Genomic DNA, 26,716 nt, shown 5'->3' with positions numbered 1-26,716 from the left:
ATAAAACGTACAAACTTGTAAAAACAAACAATAAAACTACAAAACGTGAATGCTTATTCATTCTTACATACAGACAGACAGTATTCAAACTATTACTGTACAGCAGGGCTATTCAATTAGTTTGTCATGGGGGCCAGTTCATGAAAAACATCCCAAATCAGGGGCCGGAGAGATATGACTTACAATACTGTATATGAGTGATGACAACAGCAATATAAGAGCCTATATGTTGTATTTTTGCTCTATAAAATTCCCACATTGGCTTTTTCTACATTAACATGTTAATATGTTGTATTTTAAAACTACATAACATCACTGCATTGTACAATGTGGCTTTTTTTACAGACATATTCAATTGTTTTCGGCTGCCCACGCTACTTGCTTAATGTCACTCTCTGCGCAGCCTTCAACTGCAGCTTGTGCTGTATTGAACAGACACACGTCACTTCATAACTATAGTGGCCATTTTCCGACTGAACTAAATTTATTCTTAGCCGGAACAAATTGCCTCGGTGGCTGCCAATTGAATAGCCCTGCTGTACAGGAATTTAAAGTATTGTATGGTTGAAACAATTTACATTGAATATGATATCAATTCTCAAAAACAGAGGTGCACAAAGTAGGGCCCACGGGCCAAACTTGGCCCATGGTACCCTTTGGTTTGGCCCGCCATCCCATCTGAAATGAAAGGCAGAATGATGGAGAGTTAAGTGGGGAAAATGCCTTTAAGATTTGACGTAACCTTTTGTTTCTTTGTTTAATTAAAGATATACAAAAAAAGCCATCTAAATAAAGTGTGTCATTTAAATGTTGTACATGAATCAGACTAATATGTAAATATAGTCACTTGACAGACAATGCACAAGACATCGGTGAGCAAACCGAGGCAAAAACAAGAGCAGCTTAACTAGTGTATTCAGCATTGAACTAAATTAGGAAATTAGCCATGGCAAACTTTATGTTATACAATTTGGTATATTCAACTTCGTGCCACAGCCCTCAATAGAGTATATGCTGAGCTAGTGTTGTTCCCATACTGATAAACTTCCGGTGACTTGTTATTGTGAGTTATTTTTTCCATCTTATACGGTTCCTTTTTACAACATCGATGTGGTAATGTAATTAAAATACATTCAGTTAAATAGACTTAGGCATTCATTTAGTTGCTCAAGCGTAAAACGAGACAAAAAGCCATTTACTTGCATGTGCCTGTCAGAATCGGCAGTCTACCACAGAAGCTCCATTGAATATACTGGGGTAAACTAAATGCTCATATTATAAAGACATGGCGGGGAAAATGTAATTTAATGCAGTGCTTCTTGTACAATCTGAGACCCACTTTATATCGGATATCATTCAGCTAGTGGAGATCACTGATTTTTAAGAAAACAGACCTTAGACACGTCGATTTTGCATTGGCATTCACCGGAAGCGGTTAACCCAGGTTACTGGCAAATTAAAAGTCCTATTAGCATGACTCGGCATATACCCTATCAAATTTGTTTTTTTGCCCTTCATAAGAAAAAGTTTGGGCACCCCTGCTCAAAAACATGCTGTAATATAATGTAGAAAGTACTGTAGCCATTGTTATTGAAAAAAAATTATTATATCAGTGCTTTTCTGTGTGAAAGCTCTATTTTCACTGTTATAGACAGAATCTTGAGAGCCCAGATCACATTATGGATTGATCCTATTAAGATTGGGATAAGCCATGGAAGAATAGAAATGACATGTTGAGACAGGAATAAGATAAAGGGGAGTGATATGGATGGACAACATGGACGGGATAGATGGATAACATCCATCCCAAAGCACCTAATGCAATTTTTGTACTCAGAATGGCCAGAAACTCATTGCTTTTCTATTTAGTCCATTGTCAACCATTCTCGTTGTCCCCTTATTTAATTTGTCCAAATAGAAGCTGTATGTCTGCTCAAACTAGATTCTAGGCTTACGTCAGTTCCTCCAGGATTAGGCCAAGTGTGGGCCACTGAAGCCTGGATTAATCCTATTTACAGCATGGCTTTACTCTAATGAGCCTGATATAACAGACACACTCCGGCCAGACCCCCTGTGGTGATGTCATTACTCGGTTCTCTGCCCCATCCAAATGGGTGTGTTCAGCTGTGTGTGGGTTTTAACCATGCATTTAAAGTGTGAGTGTATCCAAAATTTGATCAATTCTGTCATCATATATTCACCCTCATGTTAATCCAACCCCCCATAAGAAAGTCTTTATAGGTATATCTCATATACTGTATTGAAATCTGGCCATTGTCATTAGCATTATAAAAGTGTTTATTCAGTTGTTAAGGCCAGTTTTATGTAACAAATTTTAATCTGAATTCAACACAACTGGTTATTAGAAAGAATAAGCATAAAAAACAAGCAAATCATGCATGCAGATTTTATTCATAGAACTACATACTGGTTCTAGTTTAACCTTTCAACTTAGACTTAAAGAAAATGTTATGACCAATTTTCTTAGCTAGTTTTGAGTTTTTTGTTTTCATGATAACCTATTCACAAAAGTTTGACCAAGCAATTACCATGCCTGTTTATAAGTGTTGAATGTCTTCATTATCTCCAGTGACTTTATTTTTCTTGCCCACAAATGACTCTAGTTTATTTCTCCGTCTTGCCTTTAATAATTTTGTAGTTTTGTTAGAGTTAATGCCCCTGGGCCATCACCATGCTCTCTCTCCTTAGTAGTGTTTAATATTTCACTAATTAGCACAGGCTATACCACGCTTGTTTCTTCCCAAGGCACTTTGAAGTTCCCGGAAAGTGTTCTCAAAAGATCAATAAAGAAAATTAAGTCGTATCTTGGGACACGGATTTGCCGTTCATAGCACATCATGTAGCACTACAATGAACTTGACAACAAAGACAGATTTGTGCAAAATCAAAAGACATTGCCTCAGATTCATCATGCTAGATATGAGATTAAATAATGGGATACAGAGTTGACGAACAGAAAATGTACCAGTTACATCTGTTCAGTTGTTCATTAATATAGACATGCATTCAGCCAATCACAGGGCAGCAACTTTAATGTAGATGTGTGCAACGTTGTAGATGTTGTGGGTGCAATGTTATAGATGTAGATGAATGCGAACTGATTAAGTTTGAAATAAGCATCAGAATGGGGAAGAAAGGTAATATATGTAACTCTGCATGCTTGTTGGCGCCAAACAGGCTGTTCTGAGTGGTCACAAACATCTGATGTTCAATTATTTTCACAGAACACCTTCTGTAGGGTTTAGCATTGGCATTCAAGAATGTTCTTGAATGTAGTAATCAACAAGTGAGTGGCATTTCTCTAGGCATTTCAAAATGGCTTGTTGATGCCAAAGGTCAAAAGACAATAGCCAGGCTGTTTCAAGCTGACTCAAAAACATCAAAAACTCATATAATCACTTGTTAACAGAGGTTTGTGGAAAAGCATCTATGAACACACAAAATATCAAAACTTGAAGCAGGTGAGCTACAGCAGCAGAATCTCACACAAGGTGCCTCTTGAGTCAGCTTAGGCTGGTTTATACTTCTGCATCAAGTGATCTACGTGGCCTACGGCACCTGCCTTGCATGTAGTCGCGCATTTATACTTCTGCATGGTGTTTGTGTTGCTCTGCAATAACACTTCTGAAATGCTAGCAGGCAACAGGATTTTATGTTCCTCTGTGTCGAGTTTCTTTGTGGGTGTTTTGTTTTTGCTGAACACTGCAAGTTGCTCAAACTCGCTCATTCAGAGGCAGGAACATGCATCAACTTTAATCATAAGGTAAACACAAAACAAAAGTTTCCATATGGTGCTTCTTTAAGGGACTTGACACTTGTAAGCATTCCCTTTATCAGGCTCGCGGCTCTTAACACCACTGACGCTGGTCAGCAATACATCGTTGCAATATGTAGTTAAATTTTTTGAGAGATGCACATCAGCGCCAGTGTCAGCCACGGCAAGGGCTATGTGACCAGGCAAAGGCTGCGCCGGAGCATACACATGCACTTGATGCAGAAGTATGGATCAGCTTTAAGAAAGGGTTGGAGATTCCAGATGTTCAATGTTCCACTTGTGAAAGTTAGGCTAGGTTTGCATGACAAAAATATAGCGAAATAAAGAAAAGTTTTTCCTTTGTGTAAAAAAAGTTTCAAAACATTTTCCATTTGCATTTACACATCTGCAAAAATGGCCAAAATGTCTGTATTAAATATGCCAAGGCAGTATTTCTCACTGTCACATTGTTAGTAAACAGTATCTGTAAAGAAGAAATGACAACAAGCTGTTGACGAATTGGTGCTGATGTGTATATAAAATTTGCCATGTATGCAAGATGCAGATCCACTGTTGGTTAAGCAACAACAACACTACCATGTACTCCAGCATTGTAGTGTTTTTTTTTTTTACATGAGTATTTACATACAATATATTTACATATACGGCTGCATTTTCAAGAACTTCAACTTTGAAGATTCATGTATTTTCAATTTCAAAAAAGCTGTTGTGGTGTAAGCGAACAGGCAAAATTTTTTACAGTATTAGATGCTACACCATATTCTCAAGCTGAAACTTGCAAGGACTTGCTCAAGACCTCGCACAAGTAGGGTTGACTTATACTTTAGTAGCCTTTCTTGGCCTGCAACCATTTCGAGCCTATTGTGGTCCATTATAATGCATCACCAAACCCACTTTCATTTACTTACCCTATCTGTACAAAGCAAGCATTTCAACGCTACGGTGATAATGGAATCCCTTTTTTGTCACCTGAGCCGCGTCGATAAAGAAAGGCATTCTGAATGGCAGAAGAAAAACAATTTCGTCAGACACTGCTTCATTCTATTTGTACAGTAGTCTTGCGCATGATTAGGGAATAAGTCGTTTGCTGGCCCGTGTCACAGATATTGCTTCATGCTGTTTGTATAGTGGCCTCGTGTATTATTAGGCAATAAGTCATTTGTTGACCTGTTAGCTTTGCATGTTGGGGATTAAGTTCTTACGTCCTTCATCCTGATGGAAATGAGTTATGTCCTTACAGAGCTAAATATAGAGGGTTGAAGAACCACTCTTTCTTGATCTGTCTCTTTCACTGTTTGCCGAGCCACTTACACACAGAAGCGCACACACACTGTAATTGGGTCTAAGAGGGTTTATCTGCGACAAGGGCTAATCAACAGTCTCTCTGGGTCACTGTCGATATATAAAGACAGACACAGGAAGAGAAATCGAGTCTCTCTTTTTATTTTATCTTTTTCTATCACACTTCTTGACCTCCACCTTTTTTTATCTTTTAGTCACTTCCTTCTCTGTTTAACCATCTCTTTAAAGGCAACAGTGCCGTGAGTATGGTGATGTAAAACACTATAGAGTTAAAAAATTATAATAATAAGCAAATATTAAATAAGTTAGCATGACCAAACTTTTTACTATGCAACAAATGGTACTGATATATAAGCTTTTTCATATAAAATCTATTTCATGGAGTAGGTTAAATAAAGTTCTCCCTATCAGTGGTGTGGCTCTTAAAAGGAGCAGCTAATTTTAACAAGCTAATTAGCACTGAAAGTCAATTTTAGTGCTAATATTTTTGTCTGGGGTCTGGCTGTCTTCGAATGCACAGATGAGGTCTAAATACGGGGCACACTCCAGTGGGGCTATCAGTTGCAAACGGAGGGAACGGCAGTCTTCATCTTGTTTGAATGCCGCGCTATGATAAGCTAAGCTAGCCTACCTTTAAAATACTGTAATATGCTATTTTAGGCTACTAGGAATGGGGAATTAAGTTTGGTGTACAACCAGCATGTTGCTAACACAGCGTTTCATTCATATTTAGCACTATTTTAAGCAAGCGGAGCGAGGAGGGTTAGGTATGTTATGACTGCTGCGCTATGTTGGCATACTATTGCATTACTACAATGTTCTATTCCTAGAAGTTGCTGAAGTAACTGGTGTAAATGGTAAAGAGACACTCCCTGGCAGCAAGTTCGGAAACAACATTAGCACTTATGTAAAATAGTAATGCGCTACATTTACGCTAGCTGCCTTGAACTCACTTTTACACAGACTGATCTCCAAAGAGGTGAACAATAACAAGGACTCAAGTTTCTTATTTATGCTAGTTGTATTCCATTGCACGAATGTCTTTGTAGTAGTCGAGAGTGATTTCAAATCTTTACAGTGCCGATTAAAAGAGAATAAAAAAGAGCAACCCAGCTTAAAATGGTCACAATCACAGGTGTCCAATCTCAAACCAACTCCAGGCTGGACATTTTCTAGTGAGTCTGAGGACTTTGATTATTTGGTTCACGTGTTCAATTATGATTAGAACAATTTTTGTAGGACTGTGACCCGCCAATAACAAAGACACTATACTAGAGATACATATCAATTTAGATGAGAGGAACTTTGAATATTGTTTTGAAAACAAGGGGCTTTGGGATCAAAATGGATGCTGTACAACAGAATCATATCAACCTGGAATGTACTGTAGCTAAACCAATGAAAACCAGCACAGTAAGGCTCAATCCCAATTCTACCCCTCAGACCTTCCCCTTAGCCCTACCCCTCATTTTGTGCGTTCACGTGAAGGGGTAGGGGTGTCCCAAATTTCTTTAGCTTGAAGGCATAGGGCTAAGGCGAAGGGCTAGATAGCCCTCGAAATGGAGTCTTCCACACTTGAAATCAAGGGATATGAAAATTTCCTAGACTATTCTACCTTCAACGGCACACGGAAGTCAGTCAAAAATAGAGTTTGGATTAGGCCTATAAATCAGTAAATCATCTTTGGCTAGTTTTTCTGATATGAGCCAGGCTCATTAATTGTCCAATGTTTGTCAATCTATGGTCAACCACTGAATCAACCTATAGTGTTTAAAGTAAATACTGCAGCTAATCTGACAATTGTATCTCATCTCTGTTCCACAGAGAGTGAAGTCGTACCTCCAGACCTTCTCCGGCCACGATCCTTCACCACAGTACGTGGATCCACCTCTTTAAGACGTGAAGCAGACACCTCCCGTCTGTCCGTCAGCCTTTGTGATCTAAACCTGCCACAAGATGACTCCAGGCTTCGACTCCCTCCTGCTCCCGTCACTTGTCCCATTCCTCAAAACTCCATGAACTCCCAGCAGTCGTCACTGCTTCCTCACACCTTGGAATGTGACATTCGTTTCCACCAGCTCCGAGGTGCCCACATTAAAATCCTCAATGAACAGACCGTGGCACGATCTGAACACAACCGCGAAGAACGCACATTGGTCTTCACAGATCGCCCGTTAAGAATTGGCGAAACCATCTTCATCAAAGTCATTAAGTCCAGTCCTGCTCGATTTGGGTCCCTCTCATATGGCGTGACATCCTGTGACCCAGCAGTGCTTCGTCCTAGCGACCTCCCTTACAATCCTGAAGCGCTGGTAGACCGTAAGGAGTTCTGGGCGGTGTGTAGGGTGCCTACTGCTTTGCAAAGTGCTGATATACTGGGCTTCCTGGTCACCCAGGAAGGGGAAGTAATTCTGAGCCATAATGGCACCAATGTGGGGATGCAGGTGTGCGTGGACAACTCAAGACCACTCTGGATGTTCTTTGGACTGCATGGTGCTGTCACACAGCTGAGGATTCTGGGTAAGCATGCTTGATGTATTTTGCATCAAATAATCCAACTCTGTCTCACAGCAATTTGTAACTTTTTGATAAAGCTGCTAATTTACATGAATGTGTACGATCTCATTCGTACAATTTAGTTAGACTTGCTTATCCCCTAATGACAGTTGGGTTTAGTAGTGGGGTTTGGTTCCACTCCTCCTTTTAAAAATTGTGTATTTAAAAACTTGTGTGTATTCGTATATATTAGCCACTAAAGGACAAATGTAAAATAGTTACGCCTGGTAAAATCCAATTTCCAAAAATCAAACCATGATTTCAGTAGTACTAAAGCTTTTACATGATAATTTCAACAAAATCCTTAATGTAGTCTAACTGAAACATATGAAGGAGTGACTGAAAAATGACTTGTGCATGGTTAAGACTACGAAATATCAGCCATATCTTGGCACAGTCTATTTGAACTATGGTGCCGTATTGATTTGTAAATGGCAAGAATGTTAAAAACAGATTGGTTTTTAGTCCTCCATGGCTAGTTTTACAATATCTGACCAATTGGAGAACAGAAGCTCCTCATCCACCTTTTAAACAAGGCATGTCTTAGACTGATGCCACAATGAATTATGTTTAGTGGAGCCATATAATTACCATGCATAATAACCAATCCTCAATAATGTTTCCTCAATAATCTATTATACTCTGGCCATTTTTTTTACATAGTCTAGTTCCACCTTTTTAATAGCTACGTTTCCATCCACATATTTTTATGCACATTTTGGAGATGCGCATAAAAAAAAAAAACGGTTGATGGAAATGCCAATATGCTCGTCAGTTTTGAAAATGTGCATAAAAATGTATGCGCATAATGCATGAAAATTAACCGTTTCAGTATTAGTGTTATTATATAATTAATGACCTCAATAATTGTCAAGAGCGCCTGTGCTCCGCGTCTCACGCTGTCTTCTGAGGTGCAAGTAATTTATTCAATAAAGAAAAGATTCACACAGCTTCTCCTACTGCAGTAAATTCCATTTTGCTTTGTATATTTTGCGCCAGTTAATCAGAAAGTTCTCTTTGACTCCTTGGATAGAAACAATACTTTATTCGCACGTCTTTTATGCGATATTTTAGGTTTGTGCATTAATTTAGTTTGAATCTTTGGATGGAAACATAGCTAATTATATCAAGCATGTTGTTAAAAGAAGCTTGCAGACATCCAAGTCTCCCGTAAGTTCCGGGAGTCTCCCACATATGCATAGAGACTCCCGGATGCCTGCAAACGAATCATAATCTCTCGAAAATCGCACGCCTAACATCACAGACAAAAAAACTTTGGACACTTTGACTAAGCCATTGATGCCATTTTGGGGTAGAACAATCTATCTGATCAATTGAATTTAAAGAAGCATGCACAGGAAGATCATTAGTAGAATTGCAAATGCATTAAAGAAAGTCCCAAAATATTTTCTTAAGCAATGCATTTAAATTAATCTATAATATTCATTAATTTGTTTATTTTCGGCTTAGTCGCTTCATTAACCTTAATTCACCACAGTGGAATGAACCGCCAACTTATCCAGCACATGTTTTACACAGTGGATGCCCTTCCAGCTGCAACCCATCACTAGGAAACACCCCCTCAATCATTCACACACACACACACACATACACTATGGACAATTTAGCTTAATACCCATATACCTGTAGCACATGTCTTTGGACTTGTAGGGGAAACCGGAGCACCCGGAGGAAACCCACGTGGACACGGGGAGAACATGCAAACTCCACACAGAAATGCCAACTGACCCAGCCGAGGCTCAAACCAGCGACCTTCTTGCTGTGTGGTGACAGCGCTACCCACTGAACCACTATATATTATAATCTATAATATACAAATGCAATTATAGACCTTTTCAAAACGGATTTTTCTGTTGTAGGTATCAGATTTATATGTATTTCATTTAAATTTCTCATCTGAATCACTTCAGATTGTTGATTAAAAAAAAAAAAAAACAGATGCACTCCAGTAACCTTTCACAACACCAGACAGTGCTCCGGGTCTCACCCACACACACCTGCAACCGACACGCTCTCAGTAAAGTTTAAACCAAACAAATATATGCACACAAACTCATCCACGGCTAAAAACAGGTAGTATTACAGAAGTTTGTGTGGGTGGGCAGTGACCTCCGTTAGCTTTGCATGCACTCTCCAAGACGTCTGTCACTGGAAGCACATTTCCCTCCCTTTCTGTGCCGCACCGACACACTCGCACCATCTCATTAGCATGCGGTGAAGGAAAGGAAATGAGAAAGTGAAGAGGAGAGTGGGCGATTCACACTTCATTTGAGAGCATTCATTTGAGAACATTTCTCTCGTTTACATCTCCTCTCTCCATTTCTCATTCCTATTTCCCCTCTTAGCATAATGTTTTTGTTCTTTCAAGATTCAAGGTTCAAAATGTCATTGTAATCATTTAGCTGTTGTCTCGCTGTGCTTATTCAACTGTAACAGCGGCAAGATTTTACAAAAAGACTTGAAATATGAGTAAACCACAAATAACATTTGAAAAGGCTGCAAGTGGTAAAGTTAAGCAATTGTGATTGGAAAAATATCCCCAATTAGCCAATGGGACTTGCAGCCAAGATACCAGAGATGTGAAAGTATCAAAAAAGTTTGCTTTATTATAGACCTTTTTCTTAGAATGTAAAATTACCCATTATGCTTTGCATAAATGCGCAAGGAGAATGCTAAGAACTTCCGGTGGGCAGCTGATGCGTGTAAAGAGTCCCATTTGTACAGCTTTGAAATGATAGTTTTAATTTATTTCATTTGCTTTTAATGTGTTTTAACTAATACTGTTGATAATCAGCGCCACCTCCTGGACTGACCATTCAAAGAAATGTGATGTAACAGGATTGTAAACAACTGCTGTGAGGCATTTTCTCCTCGTTGTTAGACTGCGTCTTGTGCCATTTAAATGAAGCCTCGTCATCACTAAAGTCAACATTTTCTCTTTCTTTCAAACGTATAACCAGCCCAAACAAACGTAATTCATTAAAATGTTTGACACACACATGTAGCCGGTACTTTCCCACTAACATATGTATTGAATAAGTGTCACAAGCTGAAAATCAAGTGGCGTTTTGAAATGACAGAAAAACACATACTGTGGTAAATACTACACAACACAAACTAACTAAATGAAACAAAAACAGCTGCCGATTACAATCAACATGAAAATCAGCCAGCAGAGTATCAGTAACGGACTTTTATTGGTCATTTTTGTAAATTGCATGACTTGCATACCTCTTAAGTTTCATGCTAGTAATCTGATTTGCACTATAATGCGGTGAAGTATTGCTCGTGCGCGCGCGTGTGTGTGTGTGCGCATGTGCACACATTGAAGAGTCGCTGAGCTAACAGCTGACAGGTCGGGAACACACACACACACACACACACACACACACACACACACACTGTATTTCTGACAGCAGACACATGAACTACAAGAACGTTTTTCTCTCGCGTTTGAACCACATCTGACATTGTAACGGCTTTAACACTCACATTTTAAAGTTGTGTGTCACAAAACACTCTGTAATCCACTCAAAACGCTATTGAAACCCATTTTCGGATTGCAAATTACCTTATTTGTAAACGCTGTAACGGAAGTTCTAAACATTTTACTAGAAGACGCTGGTTGCTATGGCACCCTCCTTGCTGCTGCCAAGAAAAAGGTCTATATATCAGATAGTTGTAATAAAGAAAGCTGCAGGAAAAATAAATCCCAATTCAGAATGCACAAAATTAAAATATATAAAAGGTAAATCATTACTCAATCCGGAAATATGTTTGTTATGAATATAGTGATTAACTGTTAGGATTAAATCGATTACTGATGTAAACAGGGTTGGGTATTTGTGCCGGAACAAGCCGGAACCGTATCTGGCACCTCTGAAATCCACCTCTTTATTTTACCAATCCATTTTTACAGTACCGTAACAGTTGGGTTTAGGGTTGGGGTGGGAGAAGGCGTTAAAAAAAAACAATTTATTGGGTAATTTAATAGATAGCATAACTAATACTCAGTACAACTACTGTTTTTACTTTACTGTGACGGTTGGGTTTAGAGTTGGGGTGGGGGTAGGTGTTTATAAAATACAATAAATTGGAAATTTTATAAATAATGTAAATAATTATTTACACCTCTCCCTCCCCTAGTAACATGCTGGTGTAGCAGTCGATTCTTACGGAATTCCAGTTCCACCTCTACGAAGCGTGTTCGCTAACAGCACACCTAAACTTAACTGTATATATGGAAAGCAAAGTGGTTCTAAAAATACGTATTTTTTCCGAACTTGAGAATGAAAAGGACTAACATAACTGTAGGCCTAAATGCAATATTAAACTAGGGTGCATAAACTCAGACATTAGAAAAAAGCTAAGAATATAAACAAGAACCACAAAAAATACGTGATACACTTCATTGAGGGGGTGTAGCAGTTCATTTTGTTTCCTTCTGGAATTCCAGTTCCCCCTCTATGAAGCGTGTCCACTAACAGCGTATGCAGACACACCCAAACACAACTGAATGTACGGAAAGCGAAAAGTGTTGGCAATGCTTTCATGTCTTGCAATGTCAAAGTAGCTTTATAAAATTAATCTTACACTCCCATAAAATATTTTCTGTGGTTCTTGTTTGTATTAAAATTAATTGATTAAAATTACTTTTTTTTTTGTCTTAAAATTTTGTGGCTCAAAAGTATCGGTTCAGGCACCAATGTCGAAATAACCCCAAACGATACCCAACCCTAGATGTATATAATATTTAAATCATTAAATTAAATGTACAAACACGTGAAAGTAATGTACACAATAAAAACATTATCTTCGATTCTCTCCATCTCTCACCTTTAGACCATACAGGGTATAGCACATGTGTTTGGATATAACTCAGTTTTTTGACTAAACTTTGTTATTATTGTTCATTTATTTGTGTGCTGGAAATTAGAACTGAAATCAGATATAGTTTTGAAATAAATCTTTGAAATTAACAAATTAAATTAATTATGTAGGCTAATAAATGTCTTCAGTTTCCTTATCCACGAAAGAGAGAAAGAGAAAGTAAGGACCTATTGGAAGAGGCTCTTTCTTTATCTTCGTTCTTTAAACGTTCAGTTTTTCCACTTACAAAGTCTACCATGTAAATAGCAAATGTGCCATGGCGCAACACGACTGACTCTTAAAGGAAATGGGAGATGAGTCTCTAATTGGTTTAATGCAGGTTATGCTCAAAACACACCCATAACCTATTAAGAGAATAAGCACCACCCTGTTAGACCAGCGCAGAGCATATTTTTACATCTTTAACATAGCAAAAGTGGATTCGGACACTCCCTTAAGGCTTTTGCACCCTGCTCTTTAGACTTTGCACTTAGATCATTAAAATAGACCCCTTAGTATCTCATTATTTCAAACTTATTGCGAAAGCCACTGATCTCACGATTGCTTATAATGTTTTTTTCTTTAAAAATTAAATGAGCAAATTGAAATGATTTGTCAACGATCATGTGACACCAAAATAGTGAAATATTTTAGATCATCTCAATCTTTTCTATGTTGAGCAACATCTCCACATTTTCAACATTTCTGCATAGTGTAATTCCATTTCAAACACCCCTGATGTAGAGCATAAGTTATGACTAACAAATCACACCTGTACTTTCCACACACACACAAAAACTGAACTATTTGACAAATGAATTATGTGACTGCTTATACCACGCAACTGGTTTAGTCAGTACCCTTTTGCTATTCAAAATGTAGAAAAGACTTTCTGCCATGTTGACACATAGTGCTCATTTTATGCATGACAAAGGGCTTTAGAGAGGGCTGACTTTCTCTAATAGGTTTTTTGAAGTCTCTCCCTCTGCGTTTGGAGGTTAGAGAGACTCAGCTGTTCTTGTGTCTCTGTTAATCTAGTAGAGATGCTCTTGAAGAGGCCGGGCCCTTGTGATCCAGGGCCAGTTGCTGAGGCCTGGAGAAGGGGGATTTATGATATGTGCATGTGTGGAATGACAGGAAGGTGGAATGGCATGTCAGACTCATAAAGGATCATGCTCGGTGAACCTCACCCCATATATAACCCCTCACCCGATGGCCAGCTTAATAGGGGATCACGTTGCAGGATTTGCATATTGTATGCAAACGTGAGCAAAGAACGCGTATGCATAATTCACACCAATGATGGACCCAAAACAGAATCTCACTGGCTCCAGTTTAAATTTGTCATACATCTCATCCAGAGGAAATGCAGACTTATGCATGCAAATAGGCTGACATGAGAGGGTGAACTTCTTGGATTTTTTCAGTTCAGAATTCATACAATAATGTATATCCTATATGTATAAGAATAACCAGCATACCAGAAATAAGGTCAGTTTAATTAAAGGTGCTGTATGTACGTTTTTTGCCTCTTCTAAAGCATAAAAATATCATATGTTTGCAGATATTTAAGACACGTGCTAAGTGAACATTCTTGTTTATCTGAAAAACAATGTTGAAGTCAGATCTTCTGCTTTGAAAATGTCTGTTACGTGCCAGAACGGCTGTCTTCGTTTTGGTCATTTAACCCGCCCAATGCCACTTCAGGCAATTTAATTTCAGCACCCGAGGTTGCCTTTGTGAAAAACAGCGTATTTCATTAATTCAGTCATAAAGGTGCTCAAAGTATGCGTCCGTGACCGAAATGCGACCTCTGGTAGACAGTAAGAGCCTCCGAAATGAGATGCAGATTCAGAGTTCCACATGAGATGGTTGTTAATTAGCAAATAATATACATATTGTGAAGGTAAACATTAGGTGAGCAGGTTACATTGTAACCCCATGTACTAACAACATTGCTACATGAAGATATACTCAGTGATAAGACTGTGGCTGTTTGCACCAGATGAGAGACAACATAAATTTAAATACAGCCCTTTAGAAGCACAGAATAGTGCACTCACTGCACTTCAACAAAATGGTAAGGTTTATAATCTAATTAATGCATATTATACCTCTTTAACATTATTAAATGTAGATGATGAATCACTGATATGTGTTGGCTTGCACTGAGTCACAGTTCTAAAGTTCAATTTCAAATGGATTATTTTATTTTCAAGGTGAAATATTATTCTGAGGTGAAATAACTGCTGGCATTCAATGGCATTCAAACTCACATTATTAGCATTTAACACTGAATAAAGCACATGTGGTGTACCTGAGGCGATCATTGTCATTTATCCTGTTGTTCAGATGCAAGAAATAGAAGTCATTTCTAAAATATAAAGTTCAGGTGTTAGTTAGGACAAAAACTCTTTTAATATGGAAAATATTCCGACTATCGCGCGCCATTGCTTTCATTTAGAACACAACTTAAATCAGCCTTTAGGCTTGATAGTCATCATATTGATGTTGTCAGTCTGGCAACCTGCGCTTGCATGTGTTTTAAACTAGGAGTGCAATACCTAGTTCAACCACTGGGTGTCAAACTTACATACTGCAGCGTTAAATTTGGTTTCAGATCTACAGACTTCATTAAAGGCCCAGAAATCCTACTGTGGCACTTATTAAAAGATTGTAAGCAAATAAATGAGTCTGGTTTCGATTGAAATACCAAATAATGAGTTCCTTAATGAGTCCATTAACAATTCTATTAGAACCTTAACAGAATTCCATCCCTCCAGTAATTGGTTGTATAATGTTCAGTTTTGATAACTTATTTTAAGGTATCGTTTAATACAAAACTGAATATGTATCTTTCTCTACAGGGTTGTTATGTGAACAAACAATCAGAAATAAGGCTGAATTGATTTAATTTAATATTTAATATTAAATTCATAATATTTATTAGGTCAATAACTGCTCTAAATGTTTCGGTCACTGAGAGAACTATTCAAGTCGTATAATAATTTAGGTCTGCTGCTCTCGGATCTGTTGATGAATCTCAGGTCAGCATGATCTTTTAAAGACGTCAAATTCAGATTCCATCCTGAGCTCCAGCAGCCAAAACAATGCACTGACATCACTGAAACAAGCGCCCCATCACACTCACAAACACAACACCTGTGCAGTCATGCCATATGTCTACTGTAGCTCTGCGAGGAGTATGACAAGAGTACAGTTGTTGACAAGAACCGCTTCCTTTATACGTTTTTGAACTTTTGAAATGTCATTTTCATTTCTGATATGAAAAATATCCTCAGTAGGTCTACCCACGGTCCGTTCACTTACCAACCAGTTTATATCACACAAATATATACAAGTTTTTTTTTTGTTTTTTTTTATAGTGACAATATCTGGAATATGTCCAGAGTGCTGCTTTAAATTACAAGGTACAATTTGTGCTTCAGGGAAGGCTCTGTTGACTGATTTATAGAATGTTTGTGCAATCAAATTCATAATCAAATATTTGATATTGCTATTTATGATAAAATACAATATTGTTTTTTGTACTCACTCACTTACTTTCCTTCAGCTTAGTCCATGATTTATCTTGGGTCGCCACAGCGGAATGATCCTCCAATTACTCTGGCATATGTTTTATGCAATGGATACCCTTCCAGCACTGGGAAACACCCATTTACTCTCTCATTCATGCACATACTAATACACTACGGCCAATTTATACTGAAAAAAATGTGTTTCTTATTTAGATCTTTTGTCTTGTTTCTAGTCCAAATATTTCAAATTTCTTAAATCAAGAAGCATTTTATAGGCAAGCAAAACATAATGTCTTGTTTTCAGAAATGACATGCCAATATTAAGTCAGTTTTATCTTAAAACAAGCAAAATAATTTTGCCAATGGGTTAAGCAAAATAATCTTGTTTTTCCTATTGACATAATATTATTTGTCCTAACCCATTGGCAGATTATTTAGCTTCTTTTAAGGAAAAACACACTTCATTTTGGCATATTATTTTTGAAAACAAGACATTATGTTTTGTTTGTCTAGAAAATTATTCTAGATTTAAGGATTGTTAGATATTTGGACTAGAAAAAAGACAAAAAATCTAAGTAACAATTTACCTACTGCATGTCTTGAGACTGTGGGGAAGCCATTTATAGAATTCATTATTGCTACAATAGAACTGAAAAGCACTCAATCATATTGACTGTTTGTCACCTGTTTATATGTGCATATTCAGGCTCCACTTTCTTGGGTGATGCTCGTGACCCGTCCAGCCCTGGTTCGCCCTCTGCCTCTCCCTCAGGCCTGTGTGGTGGAAGTCCAGAGCCCAGTCTTCATGAACGTGGTTGTTCTGCTGCCTTCTGCAGCTCCACTGAAGGTCTGCATGCTTTTTTTAGACAGAGTTATCATATTTCAGGACTTCCTAGAAAAAAAAGAAGCACATTGTTTATTTTCTGATTATGAGGGGTATGGTACACAAGTCTGAGCATCAATTTAAGAAAATGTTAAGATTATGTGATTTGTTGCATTGTGTATGTTTTCTCACACAAAAGATTTGAACACTTCATATACAGTTCTCAACATAAGTCAGTACATGCCATTTTAAATTTGTATCTTTATCCATTTCTCAATGAATTTAGGTAATATATACAGATTTATCAAATGCATCTTTATTAAAATTATATTTTAGTCGCCAAACATCTTGAAAAATAAAAAGATAATACATAAAAACTCATGCAAAATATTGAAAAAAAAAAGACAAAGTTCAACATTTTTAACAACATTTTAGACATTTTTTAGATTTAGATTTTTTGTTTCTCTTGATTTTTTTTATTTTTATTTTTTTCACGAACATATACAGCCATATCGTCCTACAGCCCAAGACTGGTTACTCACTGAAGCTAAGCAGGGCTGAGCCTGGCTAGTAACTCGATGGGAGACCACATGGGAAAAACAAGGTTGCTGTTGGAAGTGGTGTTAGTAAGGCCAGCAGGGGGCACTCAACTTGTGAGTCCTAATGCCCCAGTACAGTGAAGACGACACTATACCATCAGTGAGCACCGTCTTTTAGATGAGACGTTAAACTGAGGTCCTGACTCCCTGTGGTTATTAAAAATCACAAATACCCTTAAAGAGTAAGGATGTAACCCCGATATTCTGGCCGAATTTCCTCTCATCATGGCCTCCCCATGTGAGTGCACTGGCGCTGCTGTCCTGTGGCTTACTTCACATCATCCAGGTGGTTGCTACACACTGATGGTGGTGTGGAGAGACCCCCCTCATGATTGTAAAGCGTTTTGAGTATATGGCCATAAATATATGTTACATATAAATATGTTACATTACATTACATATATGTTTGGGTGTACTCTTTTTTGACCGTTTTCATAAGCTATTTTGTTAGGTTAGCTCCAGATTTGGCTTCAGTGCTGATTAATCTAACATGTCTGCACACATATAATATTATAAAGCTTCCTAAAGACTAATTTCACGCAACTGCCATTTTTGAAAGCAAAATCGAGGCTGCGGTGGGAAAAAACTCGGAAGTATCCTTGGGAGTTACATGGGAACGTTGTGTACCTGGCTGTATATCTTAGTAGCGAAAGAAAGTGACACAAATTGATAATTTCACCGCTTTCCGAATGACCCGAAGATCCATTCTGAATGAATGGTGAAAATAAAAGGGGATATCAGAGCTCATTTTCAGCTAAGTTAAGGGAAAGTGCACTAGTTAGCTTACGTTTTCTTTCCCAAACACACATTTTAGATGCCATTAGTCAAACTCAAGTTAATGACCTAATTCTTTCACTATATTAGACTTGTCACGATACTGAACTAAAAGAAAAACCGCCAATTTCCTGTTAACATTTAAGGCACTGTTGATGGCTTCCTTAAAACATGCTCAACAGAAATGACTGTGATTGGCCAAGAAGGTCATCAGTTCACCCTCCGCTGTTTACCGAGTACAAACACAGACGAGCGATCTGCTTGATAACTCGACTGATCCTCACGGCTGCTTCACTCTCCAGTGTCCGTGTATCTGTGTTTGCACTGGGTGAAGAGTGGTTTATGAACGCTCTCAGCTGCACTTGAATGTTAGCGGGAAATGGACATTTTTAAAATTTCAGTACCGGGACAACACTATTACAGACAACACGAGGGTGTACTACAGAGGACTACAGCGTTTTATTGCTCACCGGGTTACATAGGCTGAAGCTAGAAAGCGTCCCCACAGTGTCTAACTAGTGCCATGAACTGAAGCCTAGAAGGACACTTAAGCATATTACTTTTATATGCTTAAGTATATAAAACTTGCAAATATTTTACTAAAAGTAATTACATTTTTAATATAGAGTATATATTGATTTCACTTCCGGGAAGGAAGAAGTTGTGTCATGAAGATAGAAGCAAGACAGTTTTTTAGTTCAATTAAGTTGTTATTAAACATTTTCGAATTAACATCACTGGACTGTCTTATGTTACTTGCGTTCAAATCCTGCTAATTCAAAGAAAAGAAACAAGACAAGAACAGACGGATTGATGGCACAAACAGTTTAAATTAAACTTACTGAATGATATTAAAGTGATGTTTACACCATTTCTGCATTTTGAAATCTCGACAACAACTGGAGGTTTGTAGTCCACAGCATGTTACTGCAATGTTTACAGTGCTGGCCCTATACTTTTGGGTTTCTTCCTAACTTTGGTTCTTTAAAATGGCGGGCGCGTGAAATAAGCGTATAGAAAGTATTCATTTAAATGAGGGGTCTACTCATAGGTTGAGCACTGTAGCGTCTTGTTTACTAGTAAACTGGAGCAACTGGTACAGTTCTAAACGAGTAAATGGTAATCAAAATTGCCCCATCTTTCTCTGTCACAGGAACGACACCCAACTCGCCCATCAATCTCCCCAAATCACCAACTTTCCCATCTGCCTCAGGCTCATGGCTGGACGAGTGCTCTATCTGCTATGAAAACACAGTGGATACCGTCATCTACACCTGCGGACACATGTGTCTCTGCTACACCTGCGGCCTGCGTCTCAAAAAAATGGCCAACGCAAGCTGTCCCATCTGTAGGAGGGCTATCAAAGACATTATAAAGACCTACCGGAGCACTTAGGGGAACTCCCTCAACCCCACCCCGCAAAACCCACGTTTCAAAAGGGCCATTAAGGATCTCTAATAGATCTCTGTTTCAAGAGAGGGTCGGTGTCACAGTTCAGGGACTTTCTCTGGCACTGCATGGGTCTCCGTTTCCCAACGCGATGACTTTTGTACTCTTGAAGGCTCAGGCATCCATTCACAAAGGTCTGTTGTATTTCATGCTCAAGTCTCTGTTGCTATGGTAACCAGTGATGTTGCTGCTCCTTAAAAGCATCTGGCTAACGTAAATCATGGACAGTATCTCATCGAATTCAGGTGACACGCTCCGTGAGCCATAGCAAACTGCAGTAATCTCATTCATAGCGTCGCTGCATATCCTTTAAAGCTGGAATCATATTCAATAGGGAGTGTTACAGTCTCTCTTATCTTTCCTCTGCTGTCCTTGGAGTTAGTCAGATCAGCTAAGGCACTGATGAAATTCACACAAAAAAAGAAAGAGGTCTCAGTGTTTCACAATTTTTGTCTGTGCTGAGCTGAGACGAACATTACTAGAAGACAAAATACAGATGTAAAGGTACAGTGCTTCTCATACCTCGCCATTTCATGCTAGCGTTAGCCTGCTAGCTGAACGCTTACCCATATTAATGATCTGGAGGTCTCATTGTGCATTGATGACTATTTGATCATGTGTTTCGTAATGTAATCTGAAGCTTTGGTAGGTAGCAGGTGAAATGGTCCGCTATAATTTTGCTTATGCGTGTGTGCGTGTGTGTGTGTGTTCAAAAAACAGGACGTTGTGGTAAAATTAAAGAGATATCATTTGTTAAAACAATACACAGGAATGATTAACCAATGAGTCAGATTGTTATATAACAAGTCGTTTCCAGATAAATAACATTAAAATTGGATATTTGCATTGATCCAATGGTGCTGGCAAATGTAATTGCCATAGAGTAGTGCGGTTAAAATGGAGCACCTCATCTCACGACCCCAAAAACATGTTGGCCCAATCAAATCTTGATTTACTGTGAACTTGTTCTTGACTGTCGATCCAAACACGCAAGCTCTGGGTTTTTCTGTGAAAGCAATTGCAATGTTGCCATGGAGAGCAAAATCTAGGAAGTAGGAAAACAGCCTCGAGGCATTAACCAATGAAAGAGTCATTTATGGCGAGAGGATATTTGATTTGCCCAGTTAATCCATATTTCCAGCAACCCCCCACAGCTGACAGTTTGCGTAGACCAAAAAAATGGTGTGCCTGTGTGGGGATAATAGCGAGCTCAGGTCACTGATGAAATACCAAATTGATTAAAATGAAACACATTAGGAAAACAGGTGGAACATAGCCATAAGGCTGGCTCTGTGTCCTGTGCTGAGAAAGAAAAAGAGTAAAAAAAAAAAAAAGTCTGTGTTAGCACTGTTGTTTTTTGGGCTGCACAATATTTTGAATATATATATATATATATATATATATATATATATATATATATATATATATATATATATATATATATATACACATGCTACAAATGTGTGTATAGATGAAGTCAGAATTATAAGCCCCCTGAGTTATTAGACCAACTGTTTATTTTTTTCCCCAATTTCTGTTTAACGGAGAGCAGATTTTTTTCTACACATTTCTAAAAATAATAGTTTTAATAACTCATTTCTAAAAACTGATTTCTTTTATCTTTGCCATAAAGACAGTAAATATTTATATAAAGACAGTAAATATAAATAATAATATTTGACCAGATATTTTTCAAGACACTTCTATCCAGCTTAAAGTGACATTTAAAGGCTTAACTAGGTTAATTAGGTTAACTAGGCAGGTTAGGGTTGTTAGGCAAGTTATTGTATGATGGTTTGTTCTGTAATCGAAAAAAATAGCTTAAAGGGGCTAATAATTTTGTCCTTAAAATGGTGTTTAAAAAAATAACTGCTTTAATTCTAGCCGAAATAAAACAAATGAGATTTTCTCCAGAAGAAAAAAATATTATCAGACATACTTTAAAAATGTACTTGCCCTTTTAAACATAATTTGTGAAATATTAAAAAAAGAAAAAAAATCAAAGGGGGGGCTAATAATTCTGACTTCAACTGTATTTATATACACCCATTTTCTTTATGCAAGACTTGCTGAAATGTGACGACCATGTTTTTGGTGTGACGAAAAATATTCAGTCAGGTTAACGCTTCTTTCAAAAACCAATTACATTTTGTAATTCATGGCAAATAAGCAAAATAATACACAATATTGTGTGTGCGTGTGGATTTGAAAGCAGCCCGAGAGGAATATCAGTGACTGTAGGCTAATATTGTTCATAACTAGCCGGTTAGCTTGTGTTAAGCAATCGTCATGACTGGCGCTTAAATTTGTGCTGCTATTAGTATTAGCCAGCTCTCCTTCAGGCAATGCTAACACCTTGTTGAGAGAAAAAAAAAACATGCCGTCACTCTTGACAGGATCTTTTTATTGAGTTTTACTCTGTGGTTTGAAGTGGTGATTCACTTTGGAATGTTAATTTATGTTAATTAGCGGAACCTATTAGAATAGCTGTATCTGAGATGTTTCTATAGCGCTTTGTTTTTATGATTATGATTTTCTCTTTTGGACCGAAAATTATGATTGTATAGTTTGCTTGTCAATCCTCTGTGGTTTTAAACAGCAATGTATTTCTTGAATTGTGTGCTGGTTTTCTTGTACCCAAGAAGCTATACTGAACAATACACCAATCAGGGGCTACGCAGTAAACAATCAGAACCAGCCTTTTTTTGTGGGGAGGTAAGATAAACTAAAGATTATATATATATATAGTACATCAGGTGTTTGGAGTTCATTGATGATTTTGTTTTACTAAGATGCTTATTTATATTAACATTTTTACTCATTTTCTGGACTTACAGTTCTGAAAATGCCCCTATTTTTCTGTTGATTTTTGAAAATTTCATTTTCCCTTTTTATGTTAAAACAAACCTGGCACTTTTATTTGTACATTTGGATCACTTGAAATTTCCCCAAATGTATTTTTCCTTTCTATTGTAATATAAGGGCAATATTTGTGTTTCTGTCACTTTATAAAATTTGATTGTAGATTGTTTTAAAGACTTTCCATTTGACACCATCTTTTATATGTTGATATTTTGGACAAAATTAAGTTCTAAATTCTGAAAAGTGTTATCCCACATTTCTATCATGTAAATATGTGTAGGGGAGAGCGGGGACGAACATAATGTTGGACGAAAGTAAGGCCCAATCACAATTCTACCCCTTAGCCCTTCACTTTACCCCGCGTTTTGCACATTCATGTGAAGAGGTAGGGCTGTTTAATTCTCTTTAGTTTGAAGGAGTAGGGCTAAGGGGAAGGGCTAGAGAGCCCTTGAAATTTTTTTCAGCACCACACTCAAAACCAAGGGGTACGAAAATGTCCCAGAATACACCAGATACAACGGCAGTAATCTACAATAATAACTCTTGTATAGTAGTCTCACAACATACTTTCACATCAGACACTCGATGACACTGGAATACCCTTGTAGAAAAGTCTAGTGGCTGGGAATGAGCTTTTTACAGTCTCTGCTATAATGTTAATGTTGTTTTCTTGTGTTTACTATGATGAATATGGCCACAGTGTAAACGCACAGTACAGTTACGACCTTATTATTATGATAACATGATACATGCCTTCAGGGATTTCCTGAAGATAAATACCAAAAAATAACGCAACAGCAGTCGACATTGTTGATCTCATATGAAGGAAAACTTGAATTGGGATTGGGCCTAACAAAGCGATTTTTCTCGACAGCATTTGCTTTCCAGGCTCAAACAGCAAATTCAGCACGCAACCCTTGATGGAGTTGCCAAATATTCGCTGATTTCAGGAACGTGTCCCGGAGTTTGCTCCGAATTTCTGTTCTTAAGCGCAAAAAGTAAATTATTGTATCTGTTTTTTTTTTTCCTTACTACAAGTTGTTGTTTTCTTTTCATGCATCACAGTAATCCTGTGTAATCAGAATGCTGTTCATTTATCATTTAATTGAGCTGAAAACATTTCCAGACTCTTTATATGAAGCTTGTGTGTGTTAAAAAAAAAAAAAAAAAGACAGAGATGATACTGTGCTTGCTAATTATATTATAGACCAATTAGTCTTCTTAACAGTGATGAAAAAGTTATCGCCAAAATTTTGGCTATTCGATTAAACAAACATGTGGATTCATTAATTCATTCTGACCAAACTGGCTTTATTTTAGGAAGATTCTCCCTCTAACTCATGCCACCTATTAAACATATGATACAACAATCAGCCAAAAAAATCTGAGGCAGCAATCCTCATCCTGGATGCAGCGAAAGCCTTTGACCGAATTGAATGGAGTTATATGTTTTCTGTTCTAAATAAATGCTGTTCATGCGAACATTCTTTTCATCAAAGAGTCTTAAAAGCAAAAATATTAAGCAGCAAAAACATTTCAAAATTAATATATTTATAAAGTACTCTTATACACTAAATGAGAATATCAGAATGTTAATATCTGCTAAAGATATTCATGTAGAAAACAATCATTTTAAATCAAAATAAACAGAATGTTTAACTAAATTAAGTGATTTTTTTTAAACTTTAATTCAAATAAAGACAGACTTATGCTGAGTTCAGACTGCATGATTTTCAAAGTAGTGCTGTCACAGGTGTTTTCACACTGCATGACTATCTGGGGCAGCGTTTCATCGCTGCTTTGTTTACACTGTGCGATGGATCGGTGACGGGGGGGTTCACACTGCATGACTTAACAGTAGGAAGAATCGCCCACAACTTTGTCTTGTTCCGCAAACTACGTCTCACAATCAAACACGCGAGAAGTGACATGGAAACAACGTGAGGTCACGTAGTATATATATTGTTATTAACTACATAATAAGAATAAAGTGAGATAGAAAATCCACTTATTTTGCTCACCTGGCTTTTGAAGGGAATTAGCCAACTTTTTTTTGACCCGCTTGTGGTATTGCTCAGATGACACCTCAAACAGACACGGATGCTCCTGCCAAATTTACACTACTTTTTCCTCCATTTCTTGGGTCCAAATAGACCAAAAATAAGCACTGATAAGATCTTTCCCATTCTCCCTCTGGCCCATACTAGTGGATGCTGCGCTCTTATTGGCTGTAGGTAATCACCGATGTTATTTTCAATCAGAACACGTCACATGGCATGATTGGAATCGCCGACAGCTCCAGATTTTTAGCATGCCACATATCTTACAGGCATCGGCGACTCATTGGCGATTCTCTCAGATTGCGTCTTTGATAGTTCAACTGTTTTCACGTGAGCACCGATTTTCTTATGAATTCAGGCATTTGTCTGCGATTTCTCAAAACCTGTCGGAGAGTCAAAAATCGGGGTTAAAATCATGCAGTCTGAACTGGGAGTAATAATCAATCGACAGGTTATTCAGTGCAATAACACATCCTTAAGTTGGCAATGTCTGTGTTTTTCAGTTTAAATGTGAATTAGGTTTAAATGGCAAGAGTTCCTATGGGCACGAAATGTCTCACTACTAATAGACAAACCATCTTTTTCACTTCCACATTAGATTTTGCTGTGTTTGGATTCATGTTTTAAAAAAATGATTGCATATTGCCAATAATAGTAAAAATAAATAAAAAATGATAGACATTTTTTACATTTTGCATTGCTGGATTGCTTTTGAAACATTTGATGGAGCTGGAATTAAATGATTGAGTTTAATATTTTTTGCAAATATAAAGGGCAAAAATATGTTTGCAGTGAACATTAACAAGGTCATAATCAGATATGTTTAAAACAGACAAGATTAAGGCAGTTAATCTAGCAAATCTGGTTGTTACTTTTGACCCACCTGTGTGCTACTTTCGTCCCTGCCTATGGGGTCAAACGGAACAATGCTTAACTTTTGTTTAAAGTGAAGATATATTGGAGTTGTTCCACATTGATACAAAATACCACCTGATTTTGATAGAACGCTGTTGCGAGTTATTAACCACAGCAAAAATATATTTCTCCTAAAAACATTATCTTTTTATGAAAAACGTTACTTTCGTCCCCGCTCTCCCCTATATAATTGGTTTATTTTACGTTCATGCTACCCACGCCTTCTTTTTCTGAGGACCTACAAATGAAACATGCAGTCCTTTTTTACCGACGCGCCACTGTCGGATTCACTTGTCGGATTGTTGTCGACCCTGTAATGTACTTTATTTATGTAGCGTGTTCAGAGTACGATGTGTGTTGCAGATTCTGTGGTAAATGTTATTTACCTTATTTAGCTTTGGGATTATTTTAATCAAGGTCTAGATATGACGAAAACAGCCATATTTGCACATTGGCCAAATAATTGTTTGTTTAAAAAAATAAATAAATGTTTTAATGTTTTGTGAAATAACCACAAATGTGATCAGGGATTGCATAAATTATCACCCCAACCTTAAATAATTTAAAATTCAAGACACACACATAAAAAAAAGAAAAGATCATGATTATTTTGTTTTATCCTAGCAATTGTTGTTTCCTGTTTGGCATTTCTGACTATTGTGTTTCGTTCACTCATTACCCATTGGTGAACAGTGGGACCAAACGAATAAATCAATCAAACATGTATGATTCCTCTTTCCCAGGGTTCATTCAAGGGCTGTGCTAAATGAATCATTGATTCATAGAGTCCACGAGGTCAGTAGTGATTTACGAGAGATGTCTCGGCTTATTGTGGCATTCGAATTTTTGACTCAAACCCGTGTTCAGATTTTCTTTTTCTTCTCAAAGTCTGTGATCAGTTTATGAAGCTTTGTTTTGTCTTGAGTCAAAGATGACTGTGTCAATAAACTTTGCAGATGAGTTTCAACATGTGGTGTCTTTTTTTCTGTGCGCACAATTTGGAAAAAATCTGGTTGAACAGAAAGTTGTGACCTTTTTTGTTTTGTTTTAAAGTTTCTGTAGCTGTATCCCTTCTAGACGTTTTTTTGAATAATGCTTGAATGACATATAAAAAACAATGCCAGAGGTGTACATAAAAAAATGAAAAACAT

At 37.5% G+C, this 26,716-nt stretch overlaps 1 protein-coding gene across 3 annotated transcripts in view; it reads left to right on the top strand.

Moving 5' to 3' along the window:
* neurl1aa (neuralized E3 ubiquitin protein ligase 1Aa) overlaps positions 1–23,736 on the top strand; it is a 127,359-nt gene extending 103,623 nt beyond the window's left edge. For 2 of the 3 annotated variants that reach the window (XM_021475292.3, XM_073947022.1), the window contains exons 4-7: positions 6,923–7,618; positions 16,790–16,930; positions 19,433–21,120; positions 21,177–23,736. In XM_021475292.3, coding sequence (XP_021330967.1) covers positions 6,923–7,618; positions 16,790–16,930; positions 19,433–19,674 — 1,079 coding nt within the window. In that variant the 3' untranslated portion in view covers positions 19,675–21,120; positions 21,177–23,736. Of the gene's footprint in view, positions 1–6,922; positions 7,619–16,789; positions 16,931–19,432 lie in introns of all 3 variants that reach the window. The other variant, NM_001077558.2, reaches the window with a different exon arrangement.
* The last annotated feature ends 2,980 nt before the right edge of the window (positions 23,737–26,716 follow it).

Source organism: Danio rerio, chromosome 1, assembly GCF_049306965.1.
Source record: "Danio rerio strain Tuebingen ecotype United States chromosome 1, GRCz12tu, whole genome shotgun sequence".
NCBI classification, from domain to species: Eukaryota; Metazoa; Chordata; class Actinopteri; order Cypriniformes; family Danionidae; genus Danio; species Danio rerio.
This window is presented reverse-complemented; position numbering and strand designations above follow the sequence as displayed.